This window comes from Bos indicus, chromosome 20 (genome assembly GCF_029378745.1).
Source record: "Bos indicus isolate NIAB-ARS_2022 breed Sahiwal x Tharparkar chromosome 20, NIAB-ARS_B.indTharparkar_mat_pri_1.0, whole genome shotgun sequence".
Classification (NCBI taxonomy): domain Eukaryota; kingdom Metazoa; phylum Chordata; class Mammalia; order Artiodactyla; family Bovidae; genus Bos; species Bos indicus.
The window spans coordinates 22255347-22274897 of NC_091779.1; the positions used below are offsets into that span (position 1 = coordinate 22255347).

The 19551-nt window shown below is 37.4% G+C and overlaps 1 protein-coding gene, 1 long non-coding RNA gene and 1 pseudogene across 4 annotated transcripts in view; 1 reads left to right on the forward strand and 2 right to left on the reverse strand.

The window, feature by feature from the left end:
* The window catches only part of LOC139177999 (uncharacterized), a 66770-nt gene that overhangs the window by 31943 nt on the left and 15276 nt on the right, over positions 1–19551 (forward strand). The window lies entirely within an intron of this gene.
* Positions 1–19551, reverse strand: part of MAP3K1 (mitogen-activated protein kinase kinase kinase 1) — a 77286-nt gene that overhangs the window by 14790 nt on the left and 42945 nt on the right. For all 3 annotated transcript variants that reach the window (XM_019982908.2, XM_070774657.1, XM_019982909.2), the window contains exons 2-10: positions 16549–16699; positions 15711–15911; positions 12313–12513; positions 11441–11557; positions 10911–11059; positions 5028–5149; positions 4317–4398; positions 4019–4202; positions 1419–1697 (exon numbers count right to left, since the gene is read on the reverse strand). In XM_019982908.2, coding sequence (XP_019838467.2) covers positions 1419–1697; positions 4019–4202; positions 4317–4398; positions 5028–5149; positions 10911–11059; positions 11441–11557; positions 12313–12513; positions 15711–15911; positions 16549–16699 — 1486 coding nt within the window. The remainder of the gene's footprint in view (positions 1–1418; positions 1698–4018; positions 4203–4316; positions 4399–5027; positions 5150–10910; positions 11060–11440; positions 11558–12312; positions 12514–15710; positions 15912–16548; positions 16700–19551) is intronic.
* On the reverse strand, positions 5157–8241 carry LOC109574891 (small ribosomal subunit protein uS8-like; annotated as a pseudogene).

Genomic DNA, 19551 nt, shown 5'->3' on the forward strand with positions numbered 1-19551 from the left:
TTCAACTTTGCTACAATGCACTAGACATTATGGTTAGAGGTTTCTATTTCAAACCTGAGAGATAAATATTTTCATTATTTTATAGGTGAGGAAGCTAAAATTTAAGAGTCCTAAAGTTACACTGCCAGCACACTGGAGAATGGGAATTTGAATCAAGTTCTCTCTGATTTTGACCAGACAGCCTAGGCTAGTCCCAGTTTAACTAGCAAATTATTCAAGTATTCCAGTTGGGATGGTAAATTATGAGTTCACTCCATTTTGACTCCAAACTAATGTTCATAACCCTACGCCATACTGCTATTCAAAAAGAAGATTTTACAGGCATAGTTGTTAGAGGATGGATTAGAAAAAGAGTAAGAGTGGAAGTTTCCAGGTGGCGCTAGTGGCAGAGAACCGGCCTGCCAACGCAGGAGACAGAAGAGACTCTGGTTCCATCCCTGGGTGGGGAAGATCCCCTGGCGGAGGGCATGGCAACCCACTCCAGTGTTCTTGTCTGGAGAATCCCATGGACAGAGGAGCCTAGAGGGCTATAGTCCATTCGGTCACAAAGAATCAGACAAGACTGAAGTGACTTAGCACGCATGGAAGAATAGAAGCAGAGAGATGAATGAGTTTTCAAAAGATCAGGTAAGAATTATTCTGAAGCACTGGTTCTGAACTGAGGGCATTTTTAACCCTCAGGAGACACTGAGCAATGCTTGGAGACACTACTGGTGGTTATGACTAAGGAGAGGAGAGGGTTGCCACTGCCATGTAGTGGGTAAAGACCAGGAATGTCGCTAAACATCCTGCGACGCATAAGATGCCTGTCTCAATGTCAGTAAGTGTGGAGGCTGAGAAACTGTTCTAAAGATGTACATACTCATAATTTTAGCTTACAAAATTACAGAACAGCCTCCTTGTCATTCTGTCTCAACATGAAACACAGCTTCTAACAGATTAAACTAGAAAAACAACTCAGTAATTTATGTTACAGAGCCCTCTTTTGTGAAAAGGTTTCTGAATTTCCATACAATGTTTATTAAAAATCAGCTCTTAATGTCTAATACTAAATTTTTTATAAAACCAAAGGTAACTTTGGTTACTTTGCTATCCCATAAAATATTTTCAATCTGGTCGTGTATAAGGTAAGGCAAACAAAGATATGAACAGCTAACTATTGCTACTTTAGAAGAGCATATAAGAAAACTTGACCAGATTAAAATAAGTAGAATCTAGATGAAGATGCTAAATGGAAAATTGCAATTTCCTGGGATTATAAAATAAAAACAAAATTTGGATTTTCCAAAATCAAATTATGTAGTTTTACTGAATCTTAAAAATGATATCTGCAAGCTGTCAAGAAGGAAAAAAAGAAAACAAACCAACAACCCAACGCAAACCCAAAAAAGGTACAGTTAGAGAATAAAGCTACTTACTAAAGCAGCAACGTACACTTTGTAGACAGGGTCAGCACAGACCATTGACAAAACGTTGCAGCATGCCTCTACCACATCTCCTGAGATACTGGTCTGGGAAGACCCACTGGTGGCTCCAGCACTTGGACCGCTTCCGCTACTGCTCCCAGAATTTCCAGTGCTCTCCCCATTTGCCAACAGCAGAGCCCCACTAACGTCGTGGGAAAGACGTCTGAGAGCCATCTCTCTTACATTCCAGTTTCTAGAAAATAAGCAGCCAACGAGTTCCATTCCAAATACCTATAGTCAAACAGACAAAATGAATTCAATGTGAAGAAAAACTAAAGTGTTTTGAATTAAGTATGACTTTTGATTACTAAAGGAAAATAGGACATTTCTTAAATCTTCACCATACTATAAAATTTTCAAATGTGTCCATAAGAACCTACTCAAATTTAACTAGTAATTATCAAAAGTCCTTAACATTTATTAGCTCCAGTAAAACTAAGAGTGAACACCATTAAGTAATCAGATAGATATATATATATTTCTGTGCTCCTGTACTTAAACTAAATGTATCTGTGAAGAACCCCAAATTTTTATTTTTGTTAACATAGTTTGCAGAGAAAAAACTGAAGCAAGATTTTAAAAGACCAAATCAAGAAAGGTACTAGAGCAAGGTGTTTAAGAAGTTAACAGAATTTCTCTTACTTGGTTAATTAGAAAAAAATACAATGAATAGAGTGGAAAAACCCACAAGACTAAAAAACAACAACTGTGTTCAAATCAGCAAAGGATAATGAAAAATACGTATAATAATTGAAGTGTATATCATTATAGTAATTACTACCACTTCTGCAAAGCCAGAGAGTCCTGAAAGAAGGGGTGCATGGTCTTGACATTATGGACCAGTTAGCTAAAAGTAAACAATGTCTAAGATAACATTATATGAAAAATTTCTAACTATTAGAGACTGAATAAACATGATTTGGGGGAAACAAATAATGACAGTTTTTGTGTGTTCTGTTTTAGAATGATAGTAAAGGAGACTTAAATCAATTAGAATCTAGTGAATTGATTGTATGCCTAGCACTGTTAAATGGGGCTTCTCTGGTGTCTCAGATGGTAAAGAATCTGCCTGCAGTGTGGGAGACCTGGGTTCGATCCCTGGGTTGGGAAGACTTCTTGGAGGAGGGCATGGGAACCCACTCCAGTATTCTTGCCTGGAGAATCCCCATGGATGTAGGAGCCTGGCGGACTGCAGTCCCTGGGGTTGCAAAGAGTTGGACAGAACTGAGCGACTAAGCACAGCACTGTTAAATAGCATACCATGAGTCTTATGTCTTATATGATAGTCCTCCTAAAAAAACAAGAATATATAGCTTAGTCCAACCTACAGCTTAAGCAAAACAAACTAGACCTCTGCCTTGAAAAAATGGCATCCAAGACTCAGTATCAACTTGAGAGTTTTCTTGAGGAATCATGAAGGGGCAGGTGAGGGGCTATGTTAAATACCATTAATGAATTAGATAAAATATTTATTAAGTCTGTAAATTTTATTAGAATCCTATTGGGTTGTTAACATGCTAAGAAAAGAGAATTCTAAAGCTTCAGGACTATAACAGTCACAAAAAGAAAAAGAGAAATTCTACTGTTGTATGTATAAGCGTAATGAGTTAACCTGTGTCTGCTTACAAATTTAATAGAATTTACCAGATTATCAAAAACATTTTATTTCACTATAATCTATTGGAGATATTGTCTGGTTTTGGATTATACATTTTAAAAAATAATAGACTAAGCAGATAACAACAAAGAAAACCATTAGAATCCAACCAACCGACTGAAATTCTGATCTACTAAGGATGAGAAAGCATTTAAGCAGAAGAGAAGGTAAAGGAATGGAAACTACTCTTACAAATAAAAATGACTAATATACAAGGTAAATGCCATATATTTTTTCTTATTCCTCCATTCATTAAGTATTAAGTACCTGACATATGCCATGAGAATACCAATTGGAGAAACGGAGTTTAAATGGCAACAAGTGAGAAAAATAACAAATTCTTGGCAGGAATGGGATTAAACACTGGAACAAGTTGGTATTAAATGGTTCTAGTGTCTATCCTTGAATAAGGATATTCACTTTTATGTCCCTTAGTCTAGAGGTGGGAGGTGAGACTGCAAAGAATTTTTAAAGTTCCAGCTCTATTATAAGCGGCATAGTATTAATATACATGCGTGCGTGCATGCTTAGTTGCTCAGTCGTGTCCAACTCTTTGTGACCCCATGGACTGTAGCCCGTCAGGCTCCTCTGTCCATGGGATTTCCCCAGGCAAGAGAGAATACTGGAATGGGTTGCCACTTCCTTCTCCAAGGGATTGTCCCCACCCAGGGACTGAAGCTGCATTTCCCACACCGGCAGGCGAATTTCTTACCAATGAGCCACCTGGGAAGCCCCAGCAAAGTATTAACACCAAAGGTCAAATTAAAATTTTCAGTGGAATACAAGTCATGATGGAGGCAAGCAAAAGTACTTTCTTAAATTATAAACTGGGGAGACAACTACATTAACTAGCCTCAAATGGTTCTTTGAGGCATGAAGAACAAGAACTACTTGCCTGAATCCAAGGCTCAGCTAAATCTTTGTAAGAAGGAGGGATCTGCTGAGTCCCGTAATGAGTAAGGGTAAGACTGCCCTCCTGATTCCTCCGCTGGGACCCAGCCAAGGCATGCTGCTGGGTGGTCTGCTGCTGTGGAGCTCGCAGGGGAGAAGGGGAATCCACAGGGCTGGACAACTCGTGGCTGAATGAAAAGTGAACAGAGATTGCTAAGAAGAATTAGCAGATTTAAAGGACACTGTGAGAGCATTTTTATTCTTTATTAAACATATCCAAATCATTAACGCATAATTATTACCTGTAGAAATCGTGGGATCTCCACTTCGACCTACAAAGGGGACATATTAAAGGTTCTCTATTTCTTCTACATTCTTCTGCCCCTGAAAAATTATGGGAAAAAAACTTACAAAAACATAAATGTTTAACATTTACTATTTATGTAATAATTATTCATAATGGCTAGTATAGGGTTTATATATGGAAGGAGCCTCAAAACTTATATAACGTTTACCTAAAGGACGTTTACCTATAATGTTTACCTAAAAGGAAAACACAGTAGGCTAGATTATTCTGATGCTCGTAATTTTTGCAAATGCTATTAGTTATGTAACAAGTATCTTATTTACTGTTTTCCAAAACATCCTGCCCACTTGATAATCTGGTCACATCATGCAAACCTTGCTTTGACGTTACCCTCTCTGGCACGCCCTGCCCAGGCATTCTTCCATCCCCTTCCCTCCAGGTGCACCCACCAGATCGGAACTGTTTCTAATTCTGTGCACGCCTTTCATTACCAGGGGTCACACTTTATAACATTTCTTTGCTCACACAGCTCATCTCCTAACAAATCTAAAGTCTTATTTGTTGAGAAGTTCACACAGGGCCTAGGTATGTACTTCTTTTCGCCCCTCACCAGTGTCGCCAAAGGCCATGTTAAAATCCTACATCATACAGTTAGCTGTTAGAGGAACCGTGCTGACTAAGCACAGGGAGAAAAGGTGCCACGTACAAATGGACATGCAGTGGTGGTGCAGCTTGTTCCTGCAGCCGTCTTCACACACTGTAAGACTTTCTTCATCAAGCATGCCCAACAAGCAAATAGGACACATCTGTTCCTCTTCATCTTTTATACTATAAGGAAGGGGACACAAAGGCATTAACTACAAAAGAATGTTAACAGAATTAAAGCCATATGCTAAAAACAATTTTGGTTTCTTCACACTATGAAAAAATTCATTAGAAATTCTTGTTTAGGAGCGTTGTGTACATAAACTACTTGAGAAGTATTTTTGCCAACAAAGGTTCGTCTAGTCAAGGCTATGGTTTTTCCTGTGGTCATGTATGGATGTGAGAGTTGGACTGTGAAGAAAGCTGAGCGCCGAAGAATTGATGCTTTTGAACTGTGGTGTTGGAGAAGACTCTTGAGAGTCCCTTGGCCTGCAAGGAGATCCAACCAGTCCATTCTGAAGGAGATCCAACCAGTCCGTTCTGAAGGAGATCAGCCCTGGGATTTGTTTGGAAGGAATGATGCTAAAGCTGAAACTCCAGTACTTTGGCCACCTCATGCGAAGAGTTGACTCATTGGAAAAGACTCTGATGCTGGGAGGGATTGGGGGCAGGAGGAAAAGGGGACGACAGAGGATGAGATGGCTGGATGGCATCACTGACTCGATGGACGTGAGTCTCAGTGAACTCCAGGAGTTGGTGATGGACAGGGAGGCCTGGCGTGCTGCGATTCACGGGGTCGCAAAGAGTTGGACACGACTGAGCGACTGATCTGATCTGATCTGATCTGCTGTTATAATATACAGTAATTTTGAATGTGGTTTAACCTTTCCTTGCTATGAATATAATTCAATAAATGAACTAAATCTCAAGAGATATATGTATCACCCAAATTTTGTTAGTGCACCTTTTGAATAAATGAACTACCCTAAGATCTATGTATAAACATACTACATGCCAACACTGTCAAGATTTCAAGTATTGGAAGGACTATAGAACTCATCTATTCCCCATCCTTAAGTATGAAGGCCTATTTCAGACATTTTTGGTGAGTATATAATCTGGTCCAACTTTCCTAGAAAAAAATCTAAAAACAACTTTTTTTGATCCTCTGAGGCATTTTATTTGTATGTATTACATCCCTAGAAAAAGAATCCAAGTATTTTCCCTCCTGTGTGTTTTTGTCTTGCTTCTTTATGGTCCATGATGCCAGGTAGGATTGTCAGTACAGTGAAACCAGGCTGATGGGACAGAAGCAGGTTATGCTGCCATTTTTCTAGATCTCTGAGGTGGACATCAAATCTGGGGCTGATCTCTCCTCCCTTGTTTAGCCTGGCTGTGAGGTTCCCAACAATTTTCCCAGCCCTGTGATCATCGATGATTTCAAATTCACCAATGTAACCATGCTTCATCATCACAGTTAGAAACCTGACAATAACCTGGATGATGAGCACGGCCTAATAAGCATCTGGCATTTGCCTCTCTTTTCAGCATTATTGATACTCTTGAAAGTATCAGCCAGGACATTCAAGCACATCATTATGGCAGCATGGAAAGATGATGGAAAGAGCTAGAAACAACTATTCTTAATGTACACAATCTTTCAACTAGACTTCTAGGAATATACCATAAGGAAATAAAGATACAAATAATAAAGATATATGTGTGAGAATGTTCATTACAGTACTACTTAGCATAATGAAAAAAAAAAATCAACCAAAGGAACATCAAAAGGAGGTTAAAAAAAAAAGTACACCCAGACACTATGAAGCCTTTGAAAAGGATCAGAGATCCATACATAATGACAAAGAAAAATATTTATAATGTACTATATGATGAAAAAATAGCAGATAACATGACAGAATTCTAACTTGTACAGAATGGTTTCATTTATGGCAAAACTGTAACTTTATTATGTGTATTTGACTTATATGATAAATATAATTATACTGTATATACCATTCCCATTATATACAAAGTAAGTATGATATCAGTAAGAAAAATATTAGCAACTCAGTAGTAAAACAAGCAAAGAAGATAAAAAGGCAGCTGACTTAAGAAAGACCAATAGTGAATAAACATAAAAAGAGAAGTACAAAATACATGTTATATTAATAAAGCTCTTATTTTATTTGTCTTTGGCGGGGGTGGGATAATCTGACTGACAAAAATTAAATAGGTTGATACTGATAGGAAAACAGGCTCTCATATACACTACTGGTGGGAGTGAAAAAATTAAAATTTTTAGAAGACTTTGCTAGTATTTCTTAAGATACTAAACATACATATCCATGACCTAAAGAACCTGTTTTCTAGAATGCTTTCCTTCAGAAATATTTCAAGTTAATAGAAAATCCATTGCATTTAATTAGGCAAAAAAAGAAAAAAAATAGAGCTGTTGTAAAGAATCCACCTGCCAATTCAGGGGACACAGAGACACAGGTTCAACCCCTGGGTTGGGAAGATCTCCTGAAGTAGGAAATGGCAACCCACTCCAGTATTCTTGCCTGGGAAATCCCATGAACAGGAGCCTGGCGAGCTATAGTACACGGGGCCACAAAGAGTCAGAAGTGACTGAGCATCTGAGCACAAATGTCCATTAATTATGGCAATAGCAAAATACATTGTGTTATATCCATATAATCTTACATGGCTGTAATAAGAAAGTAGTATATATTTTTGTACTGAGGAAAATGTTCTTGATATATAAAGTGAAAACATTTTTTATTTAAAAAGCAAGCTGCAGATCAAATTATGTCATGACTTTATATTTGTTTAAAAATAATAAGATGAGAAGTATTGGGAGTAACGCAGCCATGCCCCATGCTGTCTGTGGCTACTTCAGCTACAGGGAAGAGCCGAATAGCTGTGACAGAGTCCCAATAACCCTCAAAGCCCTAAGTATTTAAAGTATAAAAATGTTACCTGTAATACCACCAGTTAAAAACAATTAAAATTTTTACTCATTTATTTAAGCACCTGTAATACCTTTTATATATAAAAAATGGGTTCATGCATGACAGATAGTATAATCTGGATTTTATTTCATACCATTCAATAGTCTTCAAAAGCATAATTTTAATGGCTGCATGAGATATTCATAATATGGGTATATCTTAACCATTCAGTTGCTGGATATTTAAGTTGTTCCAAGTTCTTCACCATAGTACTGTGAGAAACAGCCATATATGTAAGTCTTGGGCATTTTTCAGATTAAATTTTTTTTCTTAAAAAAAAAAAAAGTAATACATATACTGGATTAATGACTATAAATATTTTCAAAAGTCACGTTACTTTTTTCCAGAAAGGCTATACCACTTTACATATATAGTAAAGCATATCTTATAAGAACTGAACTGTCTCATTACAATCTATTAATTCTGTAAATTAATCTGATATATATATATAATATATATTTTTAAATAAGCATTTTCTTAGTTTTTGATTGCCTGAAAAATTTTCATATGTTTGTTAGCCCCTTGAAATTCTTCTGTGAAAATTCTTCTCATGCTCTTTGCCCACTTCTGTACTGGATCACAGGTTTCTATTGTTTTGGTGGTACAGTTTTGTTAATTATTTTTTAATACATTCAATCTGTCCCAAATCTGTTTTTCAGTGCTTCTTATATACTATTTTTAAATTAATATAAAATGTGATAAGATCTCCAGATAAATTTTCTTTTTCTTGATTTTAGTCTTAAAATATTTACTTTAGACATAAAATTCTGTGATTATATGAAACATTAACCTTCTTACCTACACAGTATACTCTTAGTTAAGATTACAACTTCTTCAGTTTCCCCCCTTGGATACAATAAATCCAAATAAATAAATTAAAAGAAAAAACCCACGAATTATGGCAGCCCATATTTAGAGGGTGCCTTTTTCATCTTAGAGAGAGAGAGACACTTTCTACTGGCTACCTGGTTTTAAGCATTAATTTCTTTTCCAAAATAAAAAGCTACAGAAATATGAATCAAAAGGAAAAAGGCTCTAGAATAAGTTTGGGTAAGGAAGCTTGAGAAATAAAGCTAATTTTTTCCATTTATTTAGAAGAAATGAAGGCTAAGAGAAAGAGTCCTCAACCACAAGTCGGGAGTGTTTGGTTCTGCATCTGTTCACATGACCAGTTCTGGTTTTACTTATCACTGAACCATGTCAACTTGGAAATCTCTAATGTCCCCAAAAAACTCATAAAACTCTCATTCTAAAATCAATCCATTTAATAAAAAATAAGAAAATTCAAACATTTACTTTTTCCATAGATAAAAAAACACTTCTCTCTCAGTTCTTTACTTCATCACGCTCTTGCCTGATACCATCACTTTCTATTCCTCAACAATACTTAAAAGACTGATGGAATGAAAACGACACTATCACTTAGACCAGTGCTTCAGACTGAAGTTCCTGAGAACACGTAGGAGGCGCCCTTCTAAAAAAAGGAGTACTCTTTTCTGGAGTAATTTTTAAGAACCTCATTTTTTTTTTCCATTAAAACCAATAAAGAAATTTTGGAAAAGAAAGAAAACTGGCATGACTTTTTATGATAATACTCTTAATTTTTTCCACACCTGTCATATTGGTTTACAACTCAGATCTTTCAGGATTATGAGTTTAGTCTTATCAGCAATTAGGCAATGGAAAAATCTGAGAAGCAACACAGATTTTAATTAATAACTATGATTAATGGGTATTGTATCTCTTAATTACAAATGATTAGTCTCTCTGTTCGGAAGAGCCTACTTATGTTCTCACATGTAAAACAGGCTGTAATGAGGATTCCCTGAGGACTATCTATGAGAGAAGCAGTTATACCATGAAATTTAAAAATCCTATATTTGAAAGTGACTACAGCCATGAAATTAAAAGACGCTTACTCCTTGGAAGGAAAGTTATGACCAACCTAGATAGCATATTGAAAAGCAGAGACATTACTTTGCCAACAAAGTTTCATCTAGTCAAGGCTATGGTTTTTCCTGTGGTCATGTATGGATGTGAGAGTTGGACTGTGAAGAAGGCTGAGCGCCGAAGAATTGATGCTTTTGAACTGTGGTGTTGGAGAAGACTCTTGAGAGTCCCTTGGACTGCAAGGAGATCCAACCAGTCCATTCTGAAGGAGATCAGCCCTGGGATTTCTTTGGAGGGAATGATGCTAAAGCTGAAACTCCAGTACTTTGGCCACCTCATGGAAAGAGTTGACTCATTGGAAAAGACTCTGATGCTGGGAGGGATTGGGGGCAGGAGGAAAAGGGGACGACAGAGGATGAGATGGCTGGATGGCATCACTGACTCGATGGATGGTGAGTCTGAGTGAACTCCGGGAGTTGGTGATGGACAGGGAGGCCTGGAGTGCTGCGATTCATGGGGTCGCAAAGAGTCGGACACGACTGAGCGACTGATCTGATCTGATCTGATATTTGAAAGTAATTTTGGATAACCACTTTGCCTTGTACATAATTTATAAAAAAATTACAGACATATTCTTTACACAATGCCTCAAGTTTGTTATCTCCCAAAGTGGTAAAACCTACCTAATAAAACAACATAAAAGGTGCTTGGCACAAAATGAAAATTGATGAACAGTAGCCACTTACTTTATACCTTAATTTTTCTTATGAAATGGACATTTATTATATTCTGATATTTCAGGTGCCATTTTCAACACTGTAGGCTTCAGGACAAAATATCCAAATATACTTTGATGACTTTTAATATTTTTTACCCGTGATTTTTAACTTGAAAGCCAAGATTCAATAGTTAAGTCATTTTAGAGCAACGTAACAAGTGTGTGTGTGTGTGTGTGTGTGTGTGTGTGTGTATATATGTATAAACCCTAAAATTAAAGAGTAACACTGCATAATGCTGTTAATTCCTTAAAAAGTACTGACCTGTTTTCTGAACTGGATGTAGACGTGCTAGATGACGACAATGTATGAGAATTTGACATGCGTGAAACAAATTTCTGGATGGTGTTACGAGACGGGGCTTTGATCCTTGAGCTACGCCTACTGTGGTATTTCTGGAACAAACTCTCAACCTAACATTGAAAAAAGACAGCAACATGACATTTGTGCCATAACGTACAGATAATGAGTTCTATAGGTTGAATTATTTGGCTTTTATTTCATAAGTTTTTCACAAAGCCAATTTAAGAGCTTCAAAAATAAGAATACATATAGTTTACTATGAACAGTATTTTTATAGGTCAGTGTTTACTTTTTTTCACTCTAGAAGAAAAAAACTAATTAGTCAATAGCTTATAAGAGAACTATTCACAAACATCAAGTAATCCTTAAATACATTCACACCTCTGAAATGACCACTGTCCACTTAAATTTAAAGCTTATGGAAAAATTTCAGGAGTATCATAAAAATTAGTTGACAATTTTACTCCAAAGCATTTATTTAAAAAAATTACCTCAAAATTCTTTAAAGTTTTTCTCCATAACATTGGGTCTGAAGGTTCTAGCTGAAATACCCGGAGCATAACAAATAGCAGATGAATACAAAATGTTCCACGCCCACAGCTGCAATTCTAAAGAGTTAAAAAAAAAAAAAAAACACCTCTACTTTAATAAATCCATGTTCCACTAGAACTCCTAGGGTGATCCCTTTAAAAATATTTCCAAGTTTATTATACTAAACTTTCTATTAATTTCTCATTATCTTTATATAATAAGATATATAAGGATATGCAAGAAAAGCCTACAGCTATCTCCATGAATTAATCTCTTATTTTTGGTTTATTAAAAAGACCAGGGGCTTTCCTGGTGGCTCAGTGGTAAAGAATCTACCAATGCAGAAGATAGGGGTTTGATCCCTGGTCCAGGACGGTCCCATATCCCTCGGAGCAACTAAGCCTATGCGCCACAACTAGTGAGCCTGGTTCTAGAGTCCAGGAGCCGCAGCTACCGAGGCCACGAGCCACGGCTACCGAGGCCTGCACACCCTACAGCCCACGCTCTGCAACAAGAGAAACCACCACAATGAGAAGCCCATGCGCCACAATTAAGAGAGCAGCCCCTGCTCGCCGCAACTAGAAAAAAGCCCAAGCAGCAACAGAGACCCAGCACAGCCCTAAATAAGTTATAAAAAGACCAAATTTGTATTCTGAAGTATATCACATCATAGTAAAACCCTTTATAAACACATTAAAAGAGTTTACAGTTCCCCAAATATTTTAACTCTCTTTAGATTACAAAAGAGAATTACATACTAATTTAAATTTAAGAATGTCACAGTATATTGAGTTAGTATCCTAATAAAATGTAAAACGGTGACAGCTCCTACCTGAGGCCCGATAAACACCCGGTATTTGTTGTCTGGGCTGTCTCCTCCAATCAGGAAGGAGTTGGGTCCTATCTGCTGCAGTAAGTACAGCCTGGCCCGCATCACTTTGTTCACTCGGCGGTTTGTCTCCTCCGGGCTGTATGGTGAGAAGCCATCTGGTGAAGGGGCTCTTCGAGGTGGTGTGATTCTCCCACTCTGAAACTTCACAATATTTTAAAAATTAGGTAAATTGCTCCTAAGACGTTTACTCCTCCACAAGAAAAGAAAATGACCTAAAAAAGGTCACACCAGACCTTTTTTATATTCACCCCAAAATGCCTCAATATATAATATGATGGGACAAAATGTGTTTTGCAAATGCATTTGTCTGACATATTGCTATGAGTAAATTTTTAAAATCTGTCATCCCTAAAATAATAAAACTTTGGCCAAGAGAGACAAACATATGGTAATTTTACAAATTATAAGTATTTGACATCTTTGAAAAGTTTTATGTAAACCAAAATAAAAAGCATAGAAAATGTGCTTCCTAAACAGGTAAAATGACTTGTTTCTAGTGATGAAAATTAAGCATCCAATTTCCTGGCTTCCACTTAAGGGATCACTAAATGTGCTTCCTGTGACTGGTCATTTACAAACAGCTCCATGAAGTTCTCTGTGGAGGAGGAGCGGTAAGTGACTCTTCCCAGGTTAAGACATCTCACTGGAGGCTGCTGAAAATGCTCCTGTGTGAGGGTGATGTGTGTCACTCAGTCCACTTCACTGACTCCCCTAGAACTTGGTCTTTCCATCACTGCCCAGTGGAAAGTCTAGTTCTTTTTGATGCCAAAAGAAACAGGTAAAAGGTAATAAAAGCTGGTAAGAAAATGAAGTGGTTGGAAGCCTGCAACAGGGCTGGTGGGAATGTAAAATGGTGTACCTGCTTCGTAAAACAATCTCATTTTGTAAAGCTTTGTAAAGCAATCCCACTTCTATGTATATACCCAAGAAAAATGAAGCTATGTCCACACAAAAATGTGTACAGAACTGTTCCCAGTAGCATTATGAAGCCAGAAGTGGAAATCACATGCCCACCAACTAATGAGTAAATAAACAAAACATGCATATCCATACAATAGAGTACTATTCTACAATTTAAAATGATACAAGCTATACCGTGGATGAACCTTGAAAGCAGGATGCTGAGAGCAAAAAACCAGCCACAGAAGCCTATACATATTATAAGATTACATTTATATAAAAGGTCCACTCAAATTGTATATAGTCAGGAAGTAGATTGTATATAGGTTGCCTAAGGCTGGGGAGAGACTGCTAATTAGTCTGGGGTTTTCTGCTGGAGTGATGAAAATATTTTAAAACTTATTGTAGTGATGGCTACAACTATGTAAATATACCAAAACTCAATGAACTGTACAATTAAATGCGTGAATTGTGCACCATATGAACTGTCTTAATAAAACCATTATTTTTTAAATAGGCAGTTACTAAGAAGTAAAACAAAACCCAAAACAAGTACACATGCATATACTATTGGACTTGCTAAGTATTCACACTATGGATATGCTCACTAGATGTGCAAAATGATGCATGCATAAAAAATATTTTTGCAAGATTGCTTTTAGTAATGAAAAGTTGAGAAGGAACATAAATGTCCACTAGTACGTAGTTCAAAGAAGCCATGAAGGATCTTTATCCAGATAATGAAACGTTAGGTAGCCGTTAGCATGAGGAAGTCACCTTGTCTAATATATATCCCAAAGAGGATGTAGGGGGAGGGGAGACACAATTCTTTATTTGCGGTAGACTTTCACTTTGATGACCCCATGGACCACACCTCCCAGTATATTTATATACCCTTCTGTAGCCCCCTACCACACTGATTCTGGGATTTGGGCATGTAACTAGATTTGGGCAATAAGGCATTAGTAAACATAATCCAAGTAGTGGCTTCATAAGAGCGTCCATGCTGGGGTTTGCTCTCTTGAATCACCTTTTTTTGTTCTTTGGCTTAACAGAAATGTATCGTCTCATAGTTCCAGAGGCTTGAAGTCCACAATCAACGATCAAGGTGCTGGCAGGGTTGGTTCCTTCTGAGGGCTGTGAGAATCTATTCCACCTGCTTTCCTAGCTTGAAACACTTGTTACAGCCCAATTTCCGTGCTATGAGAAAGAAAGGCCAATAGCCCCCAGCTGTTCCAGCTGAAGCACTAGACAGGGGAGTGAAGAAGCAGCCTTGGATATTCTAGCGTCTGCAGATGCCAGAGGGAGCAGACATGAGCCACTCCTGCTGAGCCCTGCCCTATTTCAGATTTATGAGCTAATAAATGATTGTTCCTATTTCGAGTTTTTTAAAAAATAGCTACTTTAAATGTGTGTCCACATAAAGCTGATAAATACTGTTGAGAATCTTTGGCTTTACTGTAAATTTTATTTAAAATTTACTTTCTGAAGCATTTATGTGCTTTAACAACCTTAGGTGTGAGGAAACCCAAATCTCCCCCTTCTGGTCACTATACCACAATTATTTTGCCATCACTCATTTGCTTTTCAAGGTTAGAAAGTTTTAACTCGCATTCCTACCAGTAGTAATCTCTCTGTCTTGGAGGGTCAGGACCTATCTTTTTACAAATCTCTTTGATGTCTGGCTCAATACGGAGACTGAATCAGAGTACTGAATCTCAATACTGAGATTCTCATCCATCCTTCTGCGTTCAGTCTGCTGTGACATGGTATTTTGGTTGAGTACATGAAGAGAATCTGGCCTCACATAGATATGTATTTGGGAAATCCTTTTCAAATAATAATGAATATTTGTCTTTGATACTACATCAAAGGAATGGTACATCTTCTAAAAGTTCATATATTTCATGGCACAATATACAAAAAAAAAAAAACCCACAAGTGATAATACTATTGGCCTATTAAAAGTCTAAGTACTGAGAAGCTATCAAGCTGACAGTGGTTGGATATGACTTTTCCAAAACTCTAATTTTTGCTTGAAATCTCAAGTTTTACCACTAATGAAGAAACAGATGAGTTGTTTTCCTTGAAGTGAGTCTTACTTAATTCTTTGTAAGAAAAATGTCTGTCAAATACCCAAGTGAGGAATACAGTTTCTACCGTCGTAGCTTTAATTCAGGCAAATGCACCAGCAGCTTTACTCACCACTATAAATGTCAATGCAGTGCAAGAGGAAAATAACATCTCAGTTTTATTACAGAATTAGTTTTGACCTAATGGATCCACAGAAAGCATCTGAGGGCAGGTACCCTGAGCCAAGGGTCTGTGGGCACACTTTGGGAATGTTGCTCTAACAGATGGTTTGCCAATCCTTCCTGTGTTATAAGTATGTTTTAAAACTGTAGAAACTTAGCACGTTTGCTGAAACATTAACTTACGGGCACCGGAGAAACTCTTTTCCTCCTTACTCCTGGAGATTCAGATTTCACTGTGCGACCTGAGGGGGAGCTGCCAGGGGAAGGGCTGCGTCGGCCTTTGGGAGTGGAGGAAGCAGCGCTCGTTGGGCCCTCTCCTTGAGACTCGGCTGCCAAGTTATTAATTTCAGATCCATCTCCTTTAATAGGGATTGGTTTTACCACCTAAATTAAAATGCCAGTATTTTATTACTTAAAAAATAAAAAAAGAAGTAAATGTGAACATAAGATTAAGACAAGAACTGTTTTTAAAATTATGCAATATTATACAAATACAACAGAAAATCTATCAACTTTTCTTTATTAGTTTAAACTGTAAGTATAAGGCTATTTTTAACCACATAGATTTCAGTCATTTAGGCTACATCAATTGAATGTTGATAATATTTACATAATGCATTTTAAAATGTTGTCATACATGAATTTAAAAGATTTAGAATTAAGATCCTTAGATCCTACCTTAGAGATAAAACTTCAAAATAAAATTGGAAAAATCGTTTTTCTTTTTTAAGTACAGTACAAATTGCTAATTAAAGGATTTTAGAGACACAGACATTAGAGGGCAGTGTTGCTTTAAGCATTACCTCTCCCACTCAACCAGAGGGATTACTCCTTAGAACAGTTTAAGTTGCTTAATGAGCACAGCATTAGCTACATTTTGTTCAAATGTCTAGAAAATGTCAAAGCAAATAAAACTGCATTGCATTTAAAATGAAGGGGGGGAAAAAGTTTACAAGAGGGTCTATTTATGCTTAATTTTCCACTTCCTCCTATGCTTTCTTCCTTCTAGCAGGTAACTCACCACAGGGCCTCTCCTGTTTCTCCGTTCCAGCCATTCGTGCTTCCAGGCTGGCATACAGGTGGCCTTCAGTTTCTCCCTGATCATTCGTTCTTCTGGGCGATCGTCCATCTTGTGCAGTCCCTTGAGAGTTTCTTTATTCTCCATCTCACGACTGAAAACAGAAGGAAAAATAAGGAGAATGAAATTTGTATGTGAAAAATAATTTTCAAGAACAATATGGTTTTACTTCATACTTTCAATGGACTTGTAGCTAAAAAGATAACTGCTAAAATCCCCGAATGACTTAAGCAAGATATGAAAATATTATTATGAATCATACTATGTTGTTGAATTTACACTGTAACATGGAGAGTGTTAAATGCTGCCTGATAACACTAGTTTAACAATGTCTTTAAAAAGTAAGGTTCTATTTAGAAGGTGCAGGCTTACTAGTAATCTTACTGCAGACCTTCCTTTGTTTCTAGGTAGTTAATAAAAAGCATCTCAAGACATTAAGCACTGCATTAACACATTCATGAAAACCGCACTGTTTCTAATTACACCCTTTTAACATACTCAAATACATGACAGACAAATATTTAAAGAGCATTTTACTACTATTTATCCCAGGAATTCCAATAACTTAAGTCAATACAGATAAAATCTGGAAAGTATGCTCATTTGCGGAAATAAGTTAAACATTTAATAATCTAGGTGAAACCTAACCACATCTTCTAATCCACAATATTTTTTCAAAGTCTCAATAATTAAACTTGTTTTCTCAGAAAATAATATTGTACTTGGGGTACTCCATATATAAATAGTAAAAAATTGCCTGGTAGAAACATTTTGACCTTTACACCATAATGTATTATGGAGTTATAATAAAATATCCAGGAAGCTGGTAACTTTTGAGAACTAACTCTACAAAGCCGAAGAGGTAAAACACCCACTAGCTTCAAAATACACTCATATCTACACACGGATATATGAAACACACAATACATATAGGCATGGATTTTAAAACCTGGTTTTATAAGGAAAGAGTTAAAGCAACTGCATCCTGGGAGAAGCAACAATTTAAAAAATACTCAGTTAACTTCAGTAACTATTTTGGAAATTCTGTAAAGCTACATTTTTTTTTTTTTTTTAATTATACTGATAGGAAAAGGAAATATTCAAGGAAATACCAGAGATGATAACTGCAAGCTTACCAAAAAGTCAAATTCAAACTCCTCTACGAATATTCCAGCTAATCATTACTATAAAGCAGCAGTATTTGCAAAGCAGCAGCAAACAACAACAAAAAACCCAACAATAGCAACAACAACCCCCCCCCACACACACACACACACAAAACCTACTTAAAACAGGCACTGGAAATAACAGTTAACTGGTTTTACTTAAGCATCAATACTATGGAGGGAGTGGAAACCAGGGTGTTAAATACCTCTGTGCCTGAAACTGGCCTAGATATTTTTACTAATGCAAAGAATACATAACATCTGAAACTTGCAGAGGGGCATTAAGGCACACCACATAGGAAATAGCTCCACTACACAGGCATAAAACTGTCACAAAGGCAGTACGGGAGGGAGGGAGGGAGGACGCTGATTTTCTTTAAGTATTTGACTGCTTTTCCGCTCTGAATATATCATCAAGTGTAAATGTTAGAGGCGGACCAGAGGAAGAGGGAGGGATGCAAGGGGAAGGAAGGAAGGGAGGAAAAGGAAGCGAAAAAGAAGGGGATAGGGACAGAAGTGGGGAGAGGGGAAAAGGGAGAGAGAAAGTGTTTTCTCAAAAATTCATCCTGCTCAGTTGATCCTTACCCAGGGAAACTCAAATTTACAGGCAAGCAAATTCATGGGCTGACTGCACACTAAAAATTCATTTACAACTCTCTGGTATGAAAAGCACTTTCCACCCAATACCAATGTTACAAGGCATGGCTTCAAGATTCCCAGGCTAGTACTCAAAACGGAAATCACACTGTAGAACCGCAGTTCATTTTTACACCAGAAGCTCCTGCAACCGTGCAAAGTACCATCTGTCCCCTGGTCCTAGATCTCTCCTCCCCAAATTTGTTTCATGAGCATCTCTTCTCAATTCTGTATTTTCAGCGTCTTTTCCCTAGTACCCACTCAAACACACAGAGAACTCTCCTTATCTAAACAAATCTTCAAGGGGGTATGATTTTCCTCTTTCCTTTCCACTTTTTGAAAATACTATAATCTTTCAAACCAATTTCTTATTCCTATCCTCTATTATTTATATTTAATACATAATATTAAATATAAATATTTAAACATACCAATGGTTCAACTTTTGCACACATCTAAGATTATTCCTTTAGAATAAATACCCGAAAATGGAATTGCTGGGTCCAAATGTACACAAATTAAGACTTCGGTTAATACAGATTATCCTCAAGAACACATACTTTCAGTCACAATGCTCAGGTCAGATTGTCACCTTCAGTTCAGTCGCTCAGTCGTGTCCGACTCTTTGCGACCCCATGAATCGCAGCACGCCAGGCCTCCCTGTCCATCACCAACTCCCAGAGTTCACTCAAACTCATGTCCATGGAGTCGGTGATGCCATCCAGCCATCTCATCCTCTGTCGTCCCCTTCTCCTCCTGCCCCCAATCCCTCCCAGCATCAGGGTCTTTTCCAATGAGTCAGCTCTTCGCATGAGGTGGCCAAAGGACTAGAGTTTCAGCTTTAGCATCATTCCTTCCAAAGAACACCCAGGACCGATCTCCTTCAGAATGGACTGGTTGGATCTCCTTGCAGGCCAAGGGACTCTCAAGAGTCTTCTCCAACACCACAGTTCAAAAGCATCAATTCTTCGGCGCTCAGCTTTCTTCACAGTCCAACTCTCACATCCATACATGACCACAGGGAAAACCATAGCCTTGACTAGACGAACCTTTGTTGGCAAAGTAATGTCTCTGCTTTTGAACATGCTATCTAGGTTGGTCATAACTTTCCTTCCACGGAGTAAGTGTCTTTTAATTTCATGGC